This window comes from Podarcis bocagei (assembly GCF_964188305.1).
Source record: "Podarcis bocagei genome assembly, chromosome: 1".
NCBI lineage: Eukaryota > Metazoa > Chordata > Lepidosauria > Squamata > Lacertidae > Podarcis > Podarcis bocagei.
The window spans coordinates 55,416,358-55,436,165 of NC_138125.1; the positions used below are offsets into that span (position 1 = coordinate 55,416,358).

Below are 19,808 nucleotides of genomic sequence, written 5' to 3' on the forward strand. Positions count from 1 at the left end.
CAAGAAGTCACTAACAAAATTACAAAATGGATTTATTGCAAAGGCATAAAGGAAATTTTACAAAGAGAATGTGATTAATGGGTGTCTCCAAAAAGAAGCCACTGCAGCCACAACAAAAAGTGAAAAAGCTAGCTGTTTCTAAGGACAATCTGCACATCATTTATGAACAGAAATAGTTTTTAGTCAATTTGTTACCTAGGGGACCGTCCCCACCACCTGTCCAAAGATACTTGGGCAAGTAGTAATCACTGAATGCCCATCCTTAAAAATTAGGCTTTCACATTATTAAAGGACCTCAAATTGCCATGATAACCAAAATATGCAGCATACTGAATGAACAATTTCCCCCCCCAAAATCCATTTTGATCAATTATTTGTACTTTGACCTGGCCAGTTTCTAAAATAAAAATCTGAATAGATGTAGATGTTTCTCCTTAATTAGAATCATGTTTGTGGCCATCGAAAGAAAAACGAAACAAGGTTGTACACATCAAGGCTTCACCTGCAGTTCCATACTGGTTTAAACAGTCATGGTTTGCCCCAAAGAATCCTGGGAACTGTAGTTTGTTAAAGGGTCTGAGAGTTGTGAGAAACACCTGTTCCCCTCAGAGCTGCAATTCGAGTGGTTTAACAATCAGCTGCTTTCCCTAGGGAACTCTCAGCCTGCTTTACAAATTACAGTGCCCAGGATTATTTGGCAGGGGGAAGCCATGACTGTTCAAAGTGGTAGGATACTGCTTTAAATTCATAGCACAGATGGGGCCCAAAGAATGATTAAAATGATTTATTTGTCCAGTTTAGAAACTGTTTCTCTCTGATATACATGAGGCTTGCTGGAAATATGCTTTGTACAAAATGTTGGTTTTCAGTACAGGCATCAAGCTCTAGAGGGGAGTGATGCGAAGAATGAATATGCAATTTTTTAAAATAAAGTCTGACACTGGGTAACTTAAACATTCCTGCAGTGTTTTAAATTTTCCTATGATCTGTTACTGATATTGACATTTTATGCTGCTCACTCTTCCTCCTCCCATGCCTAAGGACCCAACACACATTTTTAATGGGAAATATTTTTGAGGGGAGGTGAGAATCAAGTTTGCTACATAATATTATTTTAAATAAAATATCTAGAATCCTTATCACTATGATGATTCCAATATTACGTAAGATTTACCAAGATGTTTTAACTTTTTACCCAAGTGCAACTGAATAGCAGTAATTTCAAGTGCCTAATGCCATGCTTAATATTTGGAAACACAGGTATCCAACTAATTAAAAAGACAAAAAAACACAAAAACAAAAGAGCTTCTTCTAAGGGCTAAACTGATCCAAGCTCTTTAACAAAAAAGAGTTATTACAGCATCACAAATTTGCCATTCTTGGGGTAGCATTTCTAGCAGTTTTATTCTTTTTCACTATAATTTTATGGCATATATATAAATATATATATGCACACACACATTTATAGAGAACATTTAAAAAGCCATTTGCAAAACACACATTATGTTACAATATATGGAGAAGAGCAAAATGTGTTCACGTTAACACCTGGTCTTCCCTGCTCCCTCCCACCCTTCCCAACAAGTAAATGGACTGACTTATGATAAAGAGCACAGATTCTTCTGCATCCATGTTGCACATTTTAAAAATCAAGGATTCCTATCAACAATCATGCTACCACTGGTAGCCTATACTACTTTTTCTGCAATATCATTCTTTCCCACTTACTGCAAAAAAAAAAAAAAAATACGATTTTGTCTGGAGAAGGGTTACCGCTGATTTCAACTTCAGTTATAACATTTCCACCTCTTATCTAGCATATGAAAATTATTGTACACTAAGGAGCCTACTTTGTATAGCCATATTTATAGATGAATGTAACGTCAGCAGGAAAACCCATGCTTTCTTCCTGAATAAGTCTTGAAGATGCTTAAAAAACAAACCCAGACACAAACTCAAACTGCCAGCTGCTAAACATCCAAAAATACAGTTGTAGCTTCACTGTGGGTGAGTCTGCAGTCCATTAGAAAAGTAGATCATACATACAAAGGTATAAGAACATTTAAATCAGTCTTTTGCAGAAGACAGTTCTTTAAACAATGCAGCCCTACAGGCAATTCGTCAAGACTTGAAAGATGATCATGGCAATGAAAACACCATTGATTTTAGTAGATTCTTCCACGAGTGCGATTACCACGGCCACCCCATCCTCTCCCTCGTCCACCACGGAAACCACCTCTCTGCTCTGAAAATAAAGAGAAATAAAAGTCTGTTTTAAAACATATAGATCTCTGATTGACTAGAAGGAAAACAGCAACTACCCCTAGTTATAATTCTAGCTTTTAAATACAAGTGTCACTTAAACAAACATGACAGTAAGAATTGCACCATACTCTCTAATCATGTAGGTGCGGAGCCCAACTGTGTGAAGCAAGACTAGTAAGAACCACACCAGCTCCCAGCGCATACTGCCCAGTTCACATAAGGCTTGATCCACATGGTCATTCTCCCAGTTACACAACCACTCAAGGGATAGGACAGTGTGAATCTGCCTTTGAATAGCTTTTCCTATGGCAAATATATTTCAAGTCAGAATATAAACCTGCTCGTATGTGCCTCCCAACTCTGAAACAAGGCTGAGTATGAAATATTTAGCATGTTTATGTGTGCTACCCCTCCTTATCCAGTAAAACTATTTTAACATCTAAGTCTCTGATACATAGAAAAAGTAGTAGTAATCCGTGTAATTACTCTGTATGTACATATTTTACACATACTGCACGTCTCTTGTTATCATTATTTCTTAACCATCCTTTACTCTTAAGATCACAGGCTGAGTTACATTAAAAAATACAAACTTGAGATAGTGGAAGGTATAGTCAGCAATTTACTTCCGCTTGCAAGATGTCTAAGCTGAACACAAACTTGAAAATAGGCGCTTGCCAGTTTACCTATGGTAATAACTCATTCCAAGAAAGGTTTTGCAAATGGCAAGTCAATTGGCTCTCTCCACCCCCCAATTATGCTACACAGGTACAGGTAGGCTAATCATTTCTTTGTGGACTTATTTGTTTAACAGAATAGAAAATAACTTCACCACTTATGGAGCATGTGACTACCTGTATATTATTAAGTGTTGGAATCAAAGGGGACTATTCTGGAAGTGTCCATGTCATAGTTTCCAGTGTTCCTCATTATGCCTGCAGCCGTTTGCAACACTAGACAAGCCACTTACAAAACTCTGGGGAACTTCCGATGAAGCACTAATTGCCGATATACACTTATGAGACTCTTTCGAATCCAGACAATGTCTTTGTTAAGTAAACAGATTGCATATGAAAGCCAAAGTTTGTGAATGAGTATCAAACATACATTTTTTTTCAGCCTTTAACTGAGAAAGCTGAACAATGCCTTTTAAAGAGAAAAAAATGTTGTGTGGAAAGGGCATTAATTGAAGCTGCTTATAGTGATCTCTCCAATTCTTATTTTGTTTCTCCAGCATTATAGTAGGCTGCAGTCCTACCATACTGACCAACAGTGGCAGAGATTCATGGAACAACACAGCCATTGCCACTCCTACAGCCCTGGCCGGGAAAGAAGGTGGGAGGACAGAACAAAAAGCCTTTGTGCGGCACCAGTACTCAGGCAGGCAAAGCAAAGAAGCCTGGATCAGGCCCGTTGCTGTCATATGAGAGCTGCAGGGTCTGCAGTGTCTGGCATAGTGAATACGAGTTTGGATTGCTCTTTCATGAAAGAATTAAGTGATGGCATGGAAGACCTTCCCATAAATCCGAATGAAGTGTTTCCTATCATTACAGCCCCCCCATTCAATGTGAATAAAACCTGACTCAAGAATCGGATGTGACAGGTTGAAATTTTATACAGGTAAATGCCAATGAGACCAAAAATAAAGATCTTGTACTAGACCACAGACAAGAGACCTCAGGCTTTCCAGATGTTGCTCGACTAACAACAGCTGCAGTCCAATAGCATCTGGAGGGCCACAGGCTTGCTACACCTGTCTAGATATTGTTCAATATGATATGTAAAGCAAAATCATGCCAATATTGTATCTCAAAAAAGCACACACAAAATTCATGAACAGGAATACCAGAGAACAACACCCCCCAAAGGCAACAGAGCCTGGCAGCTCATCTTACAACACAGAACAGAATCCTATTTCTCCCCTGCGCAGAATAACACAATCTCTTGCAATGCTTACCATAAGAAAAATTTCCCAGGTTACTACTGTATTTTCCACTGGGTGGGTTGTATATCTGCCTGGCATCCCTTTTTGGTCCTGCTGGAGCCTTCTTTGTTGGCAAGTCTGAAGCTGCATCCTCACTTGCTCTTTTTTGCCTTCAAAGAAAATAGGGGATAAAAATATTGCAGAGACAAGTAAGACTTAAAAAACTGAACCCAATATGTACACCAATGGAAAACTTAATGAAGGCTTTTTGTATAAAGTTAATTTACAGACATGCAACATTAATAGCATAGAACAAAAATTCCTAGCATTTCAAAGCAAGAAGATTCCTATTACCTTACTCTCTAGCCCATTTGTTTGTAAAATTAAAAATTAAAATAAAGTGAGAGCGCTCAGGGCAGATTTCAGCAAATATGACATCACAAAATTGATAAAACTGAACATCACCTTAACAACCAAAGCTTCTATTTTTCTTAGAGCAGGGGTAAGTAACCAAAGTGCTCTCTAGATATTGCTGGACTCCATCTCCCCATAGCCCTAGCCAGCATAGCTACGGGCCAGGGATGGTTGGAGTTACAAGTCAAGTAACATCTGGAAGACACCATCTTGGTTACCCTGAGTTTGGAAAAGCCTGCTCCTCTGCAAGAACAGGTGGGCTTTTACTCAATTTCCAGACACCAATAGCAGAAAAATATAAAAGCAGCTTGCTTATTTTTATTTTTACAAAAAGAAAAGCCCACCATCTGCTTATTCTCAAGTAAAGAAGATACTAGTAGCCTTATGTTTTGCCTAGACAAGAGGTGACTCCTAGATTAGGCATCTTTTTAAGGAGCAAGATGCCAGGATCCCAAGCACTGCATATGGTATTCTGCTCAGACACGCAGTATTTGTAGCTCTCCCTATTCTAGCAGCATTAGTCTCTGAAAGGTTAAGGAGTCTTTGGAGCAGCTCCTCATCAGGAGTGGGTACTTCTAGAAGGAACGCAAAGATTATCAGCTCCCTGTACTTCTCCTGTGTGCATGGGAACGTGTTGCTGAACTTCTCTGGATCCCAACCCATCTCTCTCTCTCCAGAGTAGTTATTACAATTGCTGAAGCGACTATTTGTTTTGCTAAATAAAGTATATCCTTTTTAAAGCAGAGGTTAGGTAGCTATCTGACAAGTAGGATCGAGCTGAGATTCCTGTATTGCAGGGTTGGACCAGATGACCCTCAAGGTACCTTCCAACTCTACAATTCTATTATTCCTTTTATCTTAACTCTCTTTTGGATGTTCAAACACACTGACTCAACCAATGAATGTATACAAAATCGTAACTTGTGCAGAATAACATTTTTGGCATAACTTTATAGATGTATAAATAGATTTAAAAGAAGACTCCAACATTACATTAACCGAGATCTGCTGGAGCGCAGAAAGACAAGAGAGAAATACATAAATAGTTGGAAGTCATTCACTGCTAACTTACCCAGCTTCAGATTTCTGTACTGGTTTCCATGACAGCGTCACTGTGCTCTTGTATGAAGGGGGAATGTGGAAGAGATCCTAGAGACAAAATAGGAATTATATGTTTCTGGGAATAGTACTTTAAACAGCTGAAGAATAGATGTTAAAAAATAAAGTTCCCCAAATTAAAAATTTCTTGCATGATGACAGATTTCCTGGATTTTAAAAAAAATTCACTCCAAAATCCACATTTGGGAAAATCCATCATTAGGATCAGCATTAAGTATGAATTCAGTCTCTCTCTCACTTCTCTTTTATGTTCTTGTAAAGTATTTGATGGAATTCCATTGTTTCCTGCACTGTTTTTGAAAACAGACTAAATTTCCCTACAGGTTTGGTATAATGATCAAACACAACAGGTGAGGAAAGAATCTACTACATTTAATAATAATAATAATAATAATAATAATAATAATAATAATAATGCAACCCATCTGACTGGGCTGTGCCAGATGCTCTGAGCAGCACCCAGCAAAAGTTATTGGAACAGTATTACTGTTTCCAGAAAGAACAGAGTTAGGGCCACAGAATTGATTGGTCACAAATAGCTCCAGGACTAATATCTTCACCAAACCATCCTTTTTAAACAAATCCAGTAATAAAATATAGAAGGGCTTACCTTGATTAAAACATTGATGTTATTTGTAATTTTCAGCGCAACCACTTTAATTTTGTTCTGCAAAAAAGGAGAAAGGCTATCTTAGAAATGTTAAAATTAAATTGTTTTTAAGTCTATATTTAAGATGTTTCCAATGAAGCTCAGTGCATTCTTTTCTTTTAACGAACAACACTGAGGAGAACTATTTTCCATCTGAAACATTACAGTTGCTAGAGTCTGGAATCTTTCATGCTTAATATCTTTAATCACATGTACTGAACATGTAGTTTAGTTATGGCCCTTTGACTTATGTGGAGGATTGGTGCAGAACTGCCCCCCCCCCACCTCTCTTGCTATACTTCTAGGAACACACTGCTTTTCTGTTCTCTGTGAAACAGAGTGGATGCATAAAAATAGAAGCGATACAGTGACACTCTTCAATTAGTTCAATCCAAGGGTGCTTGCTTAAGTGGAGAGATACTTCTGCTCATGGAAAAAGACATCCCTGATTTTCATCAATTCCCTTATAAAATTGATGAATGTTAGAAAAATGTTGAAATGAAATTACTTGGCTCTTGTAAAAATGTTTAAAGAATTAGGTAAAAAGGTAATGGTTATAAGAAGTTGGTAAAAATAAGATTTAAGTCTTAAGCTTTAAGGTTTTTATAAGATAAGATGAAAATAGAGTAAGGTAATGTAATGACAGAATACTATGAATTATGGAAAGGATTTGCTGTGACAACTATTAATCAAGATACAAGAAAAGGGAGGAGGAGGAGGTCATAGAAAGAAGGTAATGAAAGTGGAGAATTTGAAAATGATAGTTTTATTTTTTATTTTTTGTCTTTTTTCTTTGTAATTTTAAAAAAATTTCTTTTTTCAATAAATGTCATAAAAAAGGTTTTCATCAATTCCCCTTTTGTGCAGCTCCCATATCATATCCTGACAGTATCACCACCCTCGGGAGCAGATTTCCAGAAGGCACAGGGCAATTTGGAAAAACTATTTTTTGGGAGCAACACCCCCAGTTACTATTGATCAACGCCACTGTCACAAGCTTTATCCATCAGACTATACTGTGATAAAATCATTATGGTAAATTCAGCTAAGGTACTGCCATCACAGAGGACTACATACCTCTTCTGTCTTTAATGCTTCTCCTGTTTTGCCCTGGAGTGCCAAACGAAGCTGTCGGATGTAAACCTGCAGTCCTCTAGCAAAATACTGTAATCTTTAACAAAAGAGAATAGCTGAACAGTAAGTTTTGCAACACACAGTGAAATCAAGATGATAAAAAGGAAAACTGCTAGTATCTTGAAAAAAGAAAAGCCTCAACAGAAAGACATTTGGCAAACTGAATTTGAGTAAGTAAGAGACCATATGTAGAATGACCTAAATAAAGGTGTCTCTATAGAGGAATAAACATTGGGGCAGATTTATGAATCAAGACTTTTTAATATCAAATATAATTTAAACATCAATCAAAACCAAGAACATTTTACTGAGAGAAGGGGAACTTTGATCCCAATCCTTCACTGCCTTGAAGGATATTTCCAGGAGAAGAAAAGGCTAAGGTGTAAACCCTACACAAACCTAGAGTGGAGTCCCTTTGACAGTTGGATAGTGCCTTGTATGTCTCCTTCCGGCAATTCCTGCAGCCAAGCTGGTGCCAAATGTGACTAAAATCAAAGTTGGCTCTCTAGTCTACCGGGGGTCCTAGTTGCGACAGCTACCATGAGAAATTTCCCATAATGACTTCCAGGTTACCATGGAATGGCAGTGGACGGCAAGCTCTGATTTATAAAGGGGTTTATATGTTTATGTTTTCATTTGTATTATGTAAAATAGAAAATGCAAATATATATGAAAAATTTCCCATAATGCCCACTTTAAATGCTGGGTAGACTCTGTGCTGCTTGGATCACTGGGCCGGGGGGCAGGATGGAATCAAAGTGTCTAAGGCAGGTGTTAAGGATGGGTCCTATCCCCAGGATGCCAGATGCTGTCACTGACCATGGAGAAGATTGTTCTGATGCTGAAGAGAAATCTGAAAGAACTACGTAGTCTTTGGCATCTAACCACTCCTTTATCAATTTTAGAAATTGATGATGGAACAAAGGCATGGAGGAAATCTCACATGGAGGTTAGCAGAATACCTCAGAGCAAAGCCCTAAACCTAGGGACACCAAGGGACACAAATGTTGAGATCCACTAAAATCCACTAAATAATCCTTAGACACATTTGGGTTACTATTGGTCAAAGTGCCATTTGATCTGAGAATTCGGAACATGTGAGCCCTTTATGAGTTCTTCAAGAGCAGCTTAAATTGCAGTTCAGTATTAATACGCTACAGCTCATGAACGTAAAGGTAATTCTTTGTTGGAAGCATTACAGCTTTTATACTCGATAAGCCTTCGGTGCATATTAATAAGCTAACGGCATTTTGTTTCACCACCCAGTAAACTATTCATTTCATTGCTATACAAGTATAGGCTAGTTTGAATTACAGAAAGACAATATGACATATCCAACAAGTAACTTTTAATAAGGAAACTGAGAAGAATTCTCTCATTAATTTTAGAGGGTCAGAAGCAAGTTTGAAATGTCAGTTTGGGGCTATACAGCTATTCTGACATAGACATTTCCCTATTGCCCTGAAAACTAGGAACAGTATCTTCAATATTTTCAGACTGAAGTTTTAGTTAACCTTTTCTATTATTGGCTAATGCTTGCTTATTAATCATATGGTTAATTATAACTGGCAGAGGAAAGATCAGCAGGCTCCTATATGACTCCATTACTGCTATTCTAATAAAGTCTGCACATGCACACACTTTAATGCTACCTGATTTTAAAGTCTTTCACTTTCTCTGTGTTCAGCTTGGCTGTCAGGAAGTCTGGAAGTTTTCGACCTAGTTGATGGAAGCTATATAACAAACACTCCACATAGCTGAACTGCAATTTGGGCTCTTCATTGCCAGCATTCTCCCCATTCTCCGCTTCTTCTGGAGGGAGTGGCATGTATTCCTGAGAAACAGAAACCAGAAGAATTGACACTTGTTACTTCATCTAGTATTTAAGATGTCATTGCCTCAACTATGTATTCGTTACCAAATCTCCTTCCGAAAGAGGTCCACAAACATGGCGGCACAACCAAGTATATTTAATCCCAGCTGTCAGAATTAGGGTGCAATCTCAAGACATATTTGTCCTTTTAAAAACCAGAACACACAAACTGCCAACATTTCCCCTATTATTCTGTCCCTGCTCCTCTCTTCTACTTCTCCGACTGAGTGACAGTAGGTAGCAACATTTTAAATGTTTCCTTTTACTTCACTTTGTCAAGATTAGTCTGCTTTTGTCTGCCATTTTCCACTGCATCTTGACGTCTGCAGTGTTTATACATTCCAGTGTCCCTGCTCTCCTCCTGACACTCTCCTCGGCAGCAAGACAAAGACATAGGCATGTATTCAGATGGAATTCATTCCCATTGCCTACTACAAGGGTGGGCAGACTCTTCCCCAATTTCATGTCGGTGAAGGGAGCCCAGATGGAAACATGGGGAAAGGGAGTGATTAAAGAAGTGGTGGTGGTGGGGACCCTCAGCAATCAGACCACAGGACAGAGACATTTTTTAAAAAGGTGTGTGGGGTTATTGTTAGCTATTGTGATACAGTGGTACCTCGGGTTAAGAACTTAATTCATTCTGGAGGTCCGTTCTTAACCTGAAACTATTCTTAACCTGAGGTACCACTTTAGCTAATGGGGCCTCCCGCTGCCGCGCAATTTCTGTTCTCATCCTGAAGCAAAGTTCTTAACCCGAAGTACTATTTCTGGGTTAGTGGAGTCTGTAACCTGAAGCGTCTGTAACCCGAGGTACCACTGTATATATTTTTGTGTTTTTATATTTTAAACCACCCTGTGATCTTTGGATGAAGGGCAGTATGCAAAAGATTATAAATAATAAATCCTCCTCTTGCAGCCCACTTAGAAGACAGGAAGACAGAGATGGGAAGACTACACCCAGCCCCACAAATTTATGGCTCCCTTACAGATTACACCAAGGCAGGGGGCAGGGGAGCCCAATGTTGGAGGATGACAACAGTACCCCACCTGTGGTTTGGTGGTCCAGCTACCAAAGCTGGACACAATTTGTGAGTCCCTGCTCTCTACGACTGAAGCCAAGCATGTATTTCCTCCCGGCTGCTGTTCAAGCATCTTTCAAGTGCTGTGCTATCCACAGAGAATTGAACTTCTTCACACTTGTAAACACACTGTGTATGAAAATTAGTCAACATCTGGTGTTCAAATCTGCTAAAGCAATTAGCTATTACAACACGGTTATCCCTCTGGAAGTACTATCATTACACTACGTGCTTTTCAATTCAAATAAAATAAAAGGCATAATGAAATCTAATTACAAACTTTCACTCTCTCTCTTAAGACTAATAATCCTCTTACCAGTAGTTTATCAAAAAGCTTCTTCAAATTTGATTCTAGCTTTTCCATGTCTCCACAAAAGGAGCTCATCTCAGCAAGCAGTTTCAGCACCTACAGTGGGTGGGGAGAGAGGAAAAAAGCCATTGGAAAATTAACAGTTGCAACTTTATACCATGACAATTATAAAAAAAGAACAGATTTAAAGACAGAAAGAAATGGCTTATTCCTGGATATGACAGTGCAAATCAGAAAATGTGCCTAGAGGGTGGAAGATAGTGCCTCCTGTAGGATCTTAGTTGAACAGCATTCTTTCAGGCTGCAGACTATATGCATAAATTGTTTGAATTTTGTTCTGCATAGCAGCACACATGATAAAAAAGCAAATCTATGTAATACTTTAGGAGAGAGTATAAAATAAGACAAGCAGAATCAGCCTTGTCAGTGGTCCAAATTAGCAATAAATTTCTTCCTATCTTCTTTTGGCATACCTTGGATAACTATAATTCAGGCTCCACGAGATATTTCCAGATTAGCTTACCTCTAACTGTATATCAAGGCCTTCAACTGGGGTGGTCAGGGAACTCAAGTTTGGCAGCACATGCTCACAGAAGTAAGTGACAAATCTTGTGGAGTGAACATTTTTCTGTAGAAAAACAAAATAGCAGCTGTAACAGCAACATTTTCCAATGCTTTGCTGCACAATTTCAATCTTTCAGCTAGCACTGATAGCAGCTAGCACTAAAAGCCTTTTTAATCACAAGATCATTAAGTTAGCATACTACTAAGTAAACATGACACTGTTTTCCAAGACTGAAACACCTTCAAAGATTTTAGACAGCAAGCATGCTCAGATAAAACAGTGGTGCAATTTACATACAGTGAGAGATAGGAAAGCTACAACTCTAGCAAACAGGTATCTTAACTGGGTTGGTTTCCTTTCTTTAAAGCTTTAAACTCAGCTTCCAAGGTATTTTAATTCCACTTGGTTTTTAATCTGATTTGAATTTTGTTGTCTCCTCCCTGATTTGTTTTGGTTGATTTTATTCTGCACTTGACTTTAATCTATCTTAACTAGATTTTATTGGGTGATACCAAACATTAATCATACTCAGGGAGATCCAATGAAATTGATGGCCTTGCTTTATTTATTGGGAGAGTCCTTGAGGGGACAAAAGTAGCATACAAGCCATTTTATAAATATATATCAGCGACACATGCAACAATCTTGCAGCTTTTCACAGTCATGTATTGTATTATGGGATAGTCATTCTGACACAACCAATACAGCCATGCTGTGTTGACACAACAGTCACAACACTTAAAAAACATCATGAATACTTACTGAGAAAAGTGGGACTGCTTGACGAGTACACTGTAAGAGTCTATCCACACAATCAGGGTCAGATGGATTGAAGGTCTGCTCAAGATCAGCTTGTTCAGCCACCAGTTCAACTAGCTGCTGCCGCCCACTTACTGTCTGTAGGCTTTTCAAGCCTGATAGTATCTTCATAAATAAGACAAACTCCTCTCCTGTCACATCCTCAAGCACCTTAAGAAAAGAGAAAAAAGAGAAAAGAATGAAGAATCATATCAATGCAGGTGGGAAACAAGTGCCCATGTGTTATTTTTCCTTGCAAATGATCATTCCTCGCTTAATTTTTTTACAGCACATTTCAGTGTACAAACCATTTTAAAAAGCTCTTCCTTTAGTATTAAAGCTTCCATGCAATAAAAGTCAGATGGAATGATCTCCCCCAATGCTTCATATCTGAGCAGAATTTGAATCTTGGGCAAACATTCTGAATCCAACACTTTGTACATTATGCCACATAGAACCTAAGTGCTGTTGCAAATTAACTTGCTTTATTTAATACAATGGGTCTAAGGCTGCAAACCTTTGTAAATTTACCTGGGCCAAAGCCCTACTGTACTCAGTGGGACTTTTCTCTGAACAAATATAAAAATGGGATTAAGGAACAATGGCTCCTCTCCATCTTAAAATAAATGCCAGCTGTCACTTGGATGCGTCTCCAGCACTAAATGGAAAATGACCCTTATGTGGCTGTGAACAAAAGTGAATACGAAGATTATAGTCTTTTTATTAGCAGAGCTGATATTCAATTTTAGATAATGTAAAATGTAAGATCCAATAGATGTTAGATAGGTAACATTATCAAGTGGCTTGACAACGTGTTTCCTACATGTATGGTATGTCAGGTAGTAAAATTTATTCCTCCAATTCCAGTATCACCCTCCTAGATAGCTAACTTAGGTATTCTCCAAAGCATTGACAAAAATGTTTGAAGTCTTGATAGTTCATTGGGGGTGGGGGGGGGGCAGCAACCACCCCACAGTAAAAATAGCATACCTTTGTTAGACTCAACTAAAACGTTTCAGAATCTTGAACTGGTGAAGCAACACTATTAGGTGCATTTTTAATTTACACCCATAGGTGGTACTTAATGTGTTCTGATAGGAAGCAATTCTGCTATGAAGAACGTAATTTAACTAAACTAAGGTACTCACTTTCTTCGATTCTGTTAGTACGAGTTCTTCTACTTCTTTTGTTAACACCTCTTCAGGCAGTGTTTTGAGTTTTGTGGAGAGGAATTTGATGGCTCTTTCTCGTACAATATCCTCTCCTTGAAGAATCTGACTAAATAAACCACCCAGTGTTCCTAAAATAGAAATAAATACCACATAAGCATCCCTTTACAATTGAAAGGAATAAAATTTTGTTAGATATTTGAGTATTCCAAGTATATGTTACATAACATATGTTATAAACACCATCTCTAACTCCTTGAAAGATTTCGTCAACGGTGTCTCCAAAAATTTTTTACACATCACTCGGGATGACAGGTGAACTAACGCCAGTGTACTGGAAGAAGCAAAGATCACCAGTGTTGAAGCAATGATTCTTCAACATCAACTTCGTTGGACTGGTCATGTTGTGCGGATGCCTGATTATCATCTTCCATAGCAACTACTCTATTCCAAACTTTAAAATAGAAAGCGTAATGTTGGTGGTCAACAAAAGAGGTTTAAAGACTCTCTCAATGCAAATCTAAAAAAAAAAAAAATGTAGTATATACACTGACAACTAGGAAACACTGGCTTGAGAGCACTTCAATTGGAGAACAGCCTTTACCAAAGGTGTCATGGGCTTTGAAGACGTTCGAGCTCAGGACGAAACATGCTAAGAGGAAGGCACGCTTGGCAAACCCTCACTGTGATCAACTCCTGCCCAGAAACCTATGTCTCCACTGTGGAAGGACGGGTGGATCCAGAAATGGCCCCCACAGTCACTTATGGACTCACTGTTAAAACCGTGTGTATGGAAGACAATCTTACTCGACTACAAGTGATCGCCAAAGAATAGCATGAGTCAGCTACATGGAAATCATGGAAATGGCATAAATAATTGTAAATGTTATATACCACATTAGTAGAAAAAATCCTGTTGATTCTAAAACATCTACACCTCTGGAATGGCTATTATTTTAATACACAAAATGATATTCTTTGTATCTTTGCAAACTGTCCTATTATTATTGTCAAAAAGGTATTCAGACTGGTAACTATTCCATATCTCCCAAAAGACAGTCAATTCTCATCCCAAAAGATCCAACAGAGCGTACAAACAAATTATAAATGTCAGGATATAATGCTTGCTTTACCTTTAGCATCCATCTTAAATATGCTTAGCAAAGCATTGTTAACCAAGTTGAATTCTGCAGAATCATCTGGGGAAAAGAGAAAATTAAAGATGAAAAATATTTTTAATTCTAGCTAAATAAAGTGAAGCACTGGAAATCAACACAAACTAGAATCTCATGTGATAAGAAATTATTCAAAGAACCAGGTGAAGAATGAAAGTGGCAAAACCATTGTCTGAAAAACAGAAGGCAGATAACACAGCTGTAGAAATACAAAGTTGCATCTAGCTGACTTATGTTTATTTCCTTACAAGAAGCATATAAAACATTCCCTGTAAAACACCATGCACAATGATAACATAATAATAACACTGCTTTTTAAAAATATGCTTTTTACTAGTTTTCTTACTTAGCAAACACACACAAGAAATTAACAAAAATGATAAACCAAAAAAACCCATACATATATCCATAAAGCCATATGTTCTGACAAAAGAACTTATGCCACCATATTCTTAATTCCCAATTCCTTATCTTCCCCAATAGACTTCCGTCTTCCTCAAAGCGGGTCTGTCTTATCTGTTTAATAAACTGCTTCTTTAATCATTATGCCATTTCTTCTGTTATCTGAATGCTATTATTATAATCCATATTGTGGTTTGCGAAAATTAAAGAATTTATAATTTATAAATAACACTGCTTATTTTACATCAGACACAAACAAAAGAAGCAGAATACAACAGAAACAAGCACAAAGACAACAATTCTAGATTCAGGTAGGTAGCTGTGTTGGTCTGATGCAGTTGAAATAAATTAAAAAATTGTCCAGTAGCACCTTACGAGACCAACTAAGTTTGTTCTGGGTATAAGCTTTCGTGTGCATGCACACTGAAGAATATCTGAAGAAGTGTGCATGCTCATGAAAGCTTATACTCAGAACAAACTTAGAAAGACAACAATGTTTAATCAATGGGCAACATACAACACCACACAAGCAGACCTCCCCCTTCATTTCTATCCCCTTGCACCTGCCCCTCTGCTCCAGAGGGAATCTATTGTTTTAGGTGATAGGGGCAGGAGAAGGAATTCATTCTGCCAAAAGTGTACATTCCACCAGTGAATGAACACCACTGGATTTCACCCAATGTCTAGAAGCCATATACATCTATGTATCCCATTTAACTGTGGCAAGCAAAAAGTTTCACTGCAACATGTGAAGCAGCATTGTTTCCAACAAACCTATGCAGATTTTAAGACAAAGACCTAGAGGCTGTGGATACTTCTTCCCCAAGAAGCTAGCACGAAGAATTCCTGCACTAGCCAGAGTAGCAGTACCAGCTGCTGTGCCAGTGCACTAGAAGAAGGCACCTTCTAGTGAAAGAATGAGGGAAAGACACAGAATGGTAGGGGTTCCACCTGGTTCTGAGGCATGCCTGTGCTTTTCTGCCTGCAATGGTACATTAGCATAGCCCTTTCCTGCACTGTGGAATATGTACCTTTTAGCACGAATCAAGATTGACAGGCACCTTTCAGAATGTACAGATTGCCAGCTCCCTGTACATGTTGAGTTTTCAATCAAAGGAGGTTCAGAGCGTTTAGGAATTTAAATGGGAGGTAAGACAGCAAAAGTTATGGGGTGGTGAATACTACTAAAATACAGAACAGCAAATATTGACATGGAAAAAACAAGATGGTTAAGGAAGACAACCATAGCAATGAATCTTGCTCTGATTACACCTTGTAAGGAGGTTACAAATACAAACACCAATCTCTTCTACCTGACTGAAGAAGTTGGGTGAGTATGTCTGCCACTCTGGGGAGGTTGTCACCGGTAGCAAACTGAGGTAATTCTTTGATTGCTTGGCGCCGGATCTATAAACAAAACAAAGACACACACATTCACCAACCAATGAATTAAAATTCTCTTACACAGATGATACAGCTTCAAACAAAAGGTTGGGAAAGTGAGACACAATTTACTGTCTTATTGTGCTGTCAGTTTTTATGTTCACCGTTACTTAATTGCAAGAGGCCTAAGGCTACCATGAGCTCCACTAAGGGATTTAGCCTGAAATCCTCTATCAATGTACCTGGGAAGAAGCCCCTCTGAAAATGGGACTTACTTTGTGGTAGATATGTAAATATGACAAGTTTATCTGTCATTAGACCATCCCAGTACAACAGATGAACAGTCTAAAAGTCACATCAATATCTACTGAGGTTAACACACACCCAAATAAAACTACAACACAGACAAGTTTAAAATGACAAATTTCCTCTTGCACTGTTGCTAAACATTTTAACAACTAAAACAGATTTAAGGATGAACCTTTTCTGTACAACTTTCTGACTTTATGTCAATGTTTTGTAAACAGGCAAATATGATGTAGTTTCATCCTGCCTTGGGGAGTCATTCCTGTTTTGGTTTTGCTAGTTTGCATTGTTCTTTTAGTTATTTTGAAATTGGTATTTAAATTATTTTGTTAATTCATTTTAATTTTTACGCCATATATGTTGGGAGCACATGTTGAAGAGAAGCTACAAAATTCATAAATAAACTACTGTATATGAAAATAATTTTTGAAAAGTGATGCCTGTGCCTAAATGAAGTTTGTATGAACCCCAACTCCTGATGAACAGGTAAAAAAGGCACCCACACTCTGATTGCTCCCAGATGATTATATGGTACATTTTTTTAAAAAAATACACTACCAACTTCCCATAATTTTGTTTCATAAAATAATTTACCAATCAATTGAGAAGCATGCCAATCCTCGTTAAATAACCCAAAGATGTAATAGCAGTTTCTCCTGGTTTAGACCTTGTGAGTGAAAAGTGTTCTGTTCCCCCACAATTTTTTTAGGGTCAATCTGATAGTGGGGTGGGGACGAGAGGGGAACGGATGAAATAAGAAGGAACAAGAGGCAAGTGCTAAGTGCTGATGAAAAAATACTTACAGAAACATCTTCATCCTCACAAAGGTCCAGTTGGGCATTGATAGCTGAATCTGCCAGTTCAGGGAAATGTTTGAAGAATTTTGGAATAAATTGTGCTGCTAATCTCTTCTCCTTGGCACCTCCCTTGACACCATCCAAGATCACCTGGTAAGCATCTTTGTGCTAAGACAGAAGATAGAAACTCTCTGCTTTATGCAGTTAACAGATGCAATAATGTACTGCAATATCAGAATACTGTTCTAAGGCTCTGAATAAATTTACATATAAAGAATGAGATATTTATAGCTTAGGCATATCCGAGAGTATATCACCACTATCCACTGCAGATCTCACCACCACTACTCATGTGCCAAACAGCACGCATAAAGTTATTTTTAGTGTCTGTTAGATAAATATAAAACCACCTTTCCTAAAAGTCTAAGGTTGCAAACCAATGCCCATGTACACGGGAGTAAGTTTCACTCAATTCAGTAAGCCATGTATAGGATTGCATTGCAAGCATCTTCTACAAATACTGCAATATCATCCTATTTGTCCTAGCTTTTGGGGAGCAGGCTTAATCTGGGAAAGAGCTGAACACTTTTACCATTATGTGTGCAGTGTTTAATTTTAGATGGATATGTTATACAGTATGCTCTTCATAACCTACTGCTAGGTGTCCCCAAGTGTTGGAGGAGACAGTGCCATGGATCATCCCGGGTGGCAGTATAACGGGGGGGAAAAAGATTCCCCCCCCCTGGTCTTTTACACATCAAGGTACAACACAGCAAACACAGATGCTTACAAGAAGAGCTGAGGGGGGGGGGGACCCTGTGTTTGTGAGTACAATACACCACTGGGGAAAGGGCATCCCTTGGGGCAATGGCGTTAGAAGATGCATAGCACACAAGTCTCTAAGGCCACAATTCTAAAACACTGAACACAGGAGGATTGGTAAGTAAACATGCATAGGACTGAGCTACAGGGATGCATACTCACGATAACGTAATGCTGCATGTTATACAAAATGCGATGTTATATCGCATCACTTGCGACTGGATTTCTGAATGAATGAACGCCCACGTAAACACGACTACAACCCTGCCTCTATAAGCAAGCGCAGCAGGCAGCACATGGTATGCTGCGGCCGCAATTCTAAACAGGTTTACTTTTGAGGGGAAATAAAAAACCCGTTGAACTAAACGAGCGCTGGGAGAAGCGAGCACGGGGTTATTACGCTGCACGTTCCCCGCCCCCCTCACAAAACAGCTCTTCTTTATCCTTTTATGAAGAACCGGATTTTTATTTATTTTATTTTTAAGCAGGCCATTGCCAAGAGCCCTCGGCCCACCCGTGATTTCAAGCTCCTACCCTCAGGTTGTTTAGCTAAGGAAGGGGACCTTCTCAATGGAAGATTTCTAGCGGAGAGGGAGGAGGTGCCCCCTCAAAAAGGGGGGGGGGTCCGACTCCAGACTCATGACGGGGGGGGGGATGTGAGCAGAGGCAGAGAGTGGGGAGCCTGGTTCGTCCTCCTTTCTCCCCCCCCCCCAATAGCCGCCTCCGCCGCATAAAGGCGTAGATGTTCCCCCGCCGCCGCCTAGGCCCAGGAGCCCCGCGCACAGTACGAGCCGCCCGCCCGCCCTCACCTCGGCCGCGGTCTCCTTGGCGTCGGCTAGGATGCCGTAATTACGGTACAGCTCCTCCACGGTGGGCATCGTGCCGCGGATGGTCCTCTCACGGCCGGCCTCTCTCGCTCTCTCAATCTCCGGCTGAAGCTGCGACGAAAACAACCGCTCTCCCTTTCACGCCACCTCCAACCCGCGGACGGAAGCGAGCGGAACCGCCTAGTCAGGCCCCGAGCGGCTTCCGGCGGCGGTGGGAAGAGGGCGCATCTGCCCCCCGTCCTGCCTACAGCGGCTCCTGCCGTCGCGGAGGTGTCGTTGCAACCGGCGCGGAAGCGGAGCGAGTGATGTCAGTCACATTCAGGAATCCCTCTCACTCATAGCTGTCAATTTACAGATTTGAAAATAAGGGACTAGCAGCCTTGAAAATAAGGGACCAGCAGCCAAAATAAGGGACCTGCAGCCTCACCTGTTCCATGCACTCCAGTCTTCCTGTCCTCCTGCAGTCTGGTCAAACTCATGCTGGTAGCTTCGAGAACACTGTCCAACCAACTTTGTAACCAGAGGTTCAACTGAATAGAATCTGAATCACATGCACCACAAGGCCTATGCAGCCTCAACTTAAGATGGCTCCCCGGCCTGGCTTTGCACTGCAAAGTTGGGTTTTTGTTTTTTTTTAAAGATATTTATTAAGATTTTCAAAATATTACAAAATAAAAAAAGAAAAAAGAAAAATACAAAATAAAAATAGTTAAAAACAATTCAGTCTTTCAATCACTTATCTTTCATTTGCTTATTTCCCGGACCTCCTCACGCCTCCCTTTTCTGTATTCCAGTTC

The 19,808-nt window shown here is 39.3% G+C and overlaps 1 protein-coding gene across 1 annotated transcript; it reads right to left on the reverse strand.

Moving 5' to 3' along the window:
• Positions 1-7: 7 nt before the first annotated feature.
• Positions 8-19,194, reverse strand: API5 (apoptosis inhibitor 5). Its single transcript, XM_081165149.1, has 14 exons — positions 18,994-19,194; positions 17,369-17,530; positions 16,190-16,283; positions 14,433-14,498; positions 13,279-13,430; positions 12,095-12,301; positions 11,291-11,395; positions 10,774-10,863; positions 9,158-9,339; positions 7,449-7,542; positions 6,333-6,389; positions 5,676-5,752; positions 4,223-4,359; positions 8-2,245 (listed from the first exon to the last, which is right to left on the reverse strand). The coding sequence occupies exons 1-14, from the start codon at positions 19,060-19,062 to the stop codon at positions 2,166-2,168; spliced, it is 1,572 nt and encodes a 523-aa protein (XP_081021275.1). The 5' UTR covers positions 19,063-19,194; the 3' UTR covers positions 8-2,165.
• Between the last annotated feature and the right edge of the window lie 614 nt (positions 19,195-19,808).